Consider the following 952-nt stretch of genomic DNA (forward strand, 5'->3'; position numbering starts at 1 on the left):
ATAACTTAATATATCTATTATGTGGTAGCTGTACAGCTGGTTTAGATCCCATTCCTCCTATCATTAGTAAATGATGTATTCCATCATGTTCAATTGATATCATTCCACCATAACCCCTCATCATAACTGGTCTAGTTGCATCAGTTGGTTCTAATTCTCTCCATTGAAGGCTAATGGTATCTAGTTGAGTAATACTGTTGTGAAGGCAGTCGCCATGGCCACACCATCCCCCGAAATAATACAATTGATCATTTATTGCAGTACAGGAGTATTGCATCACTCCTAATGGAGGAGTACCAGTAGTACCTCTAGTCATCCATTGACCAGTTGAAGGAGTAAAGAGCTGTAAAATACTAGTGACCCTTCTCTTCTCTTCACTATCATGCAATCTAGGCAAACCATCTTGAGCACCACCCCACACATACAGTGAATCACCTACTGATACACTGCGGTGACCACCTCTTTTATTCAGTTGATCTATTGAGTAAGGATACAGTGCATGATAGTGGAATAGTAACAAGGTAATTAGTACTTACTTTTAGACCGAGTTTTAGAAGCCATGGATCCATTACTAGCTAGCCCTAACCGAATCATCATCATCAAAACATCAATCATGTGATTCAACTGTCAAGTAGATCTAATCATCTAGATCTATTTGGGCGGAGCTGATTAATAGAGTCAGCAACCTACTATCGCACACCATCGATATTCGAACACTTTTTCTCACAGTTCAGTGATCAGAAGCCAGTGGCTATAATTTTATCTTGTAGATCAGATGTTCCTCTACAGCTGTAACAACTTTCATAGAGATCAGTCTTTGCTGTGTTTTTATAATAATTTTTTAGTAGAAGTTTCGAACACATGCAAGTTCGCATTGACGCCATGTATTGTCGTTCACCTATTTTCGCTCAGTAATGAAGTAACTGGCAAACAATTCATCATATTCATATGA

The 952-nt window shown here is 38.6% G+C and overlaps 1 protein-coding gene across 1 annotated transcript; it reads right to left on the bottom strand.

The window, feature by feature from the left end:
• Positions 1-34: 34 nt before the first annotated feature.
• On the bottom strand, positions 35-645 carry LOC109582185 (kelch domain-containing protein 3-like; the record flags this gene model as incomplete). Its single annotated transcript, XM_019996839.1, has 2 exons — positions 537-645; positions 35-477 (listed from the first exon to the last, which is right to left on the bottom strand). Coding segments are annotated over exons 1-2 (522 nt in total), but the record flags the coding sequence as incomplete, so codon positions are not given.
• Between the last annotated feature and the right edge of the window lie 307 nt (positions 646-952).

This window comes from Amphimedon queenslandica, unplaced genomic scaffold (genome assembly GCF_000090795.2).
Source record: "Amphimedon queenslandica unplaced genomic scaffold, v1.1 AMPQUscaffold_13396, whole genome shotgun sequence".
NCBI classification, from domain to species: Eukaryota; Metazoa; Porifera; class Demospongiae; order Haplosclerida; family Niphatidae; genus Amphimedon; species Amphimedon queenslandica.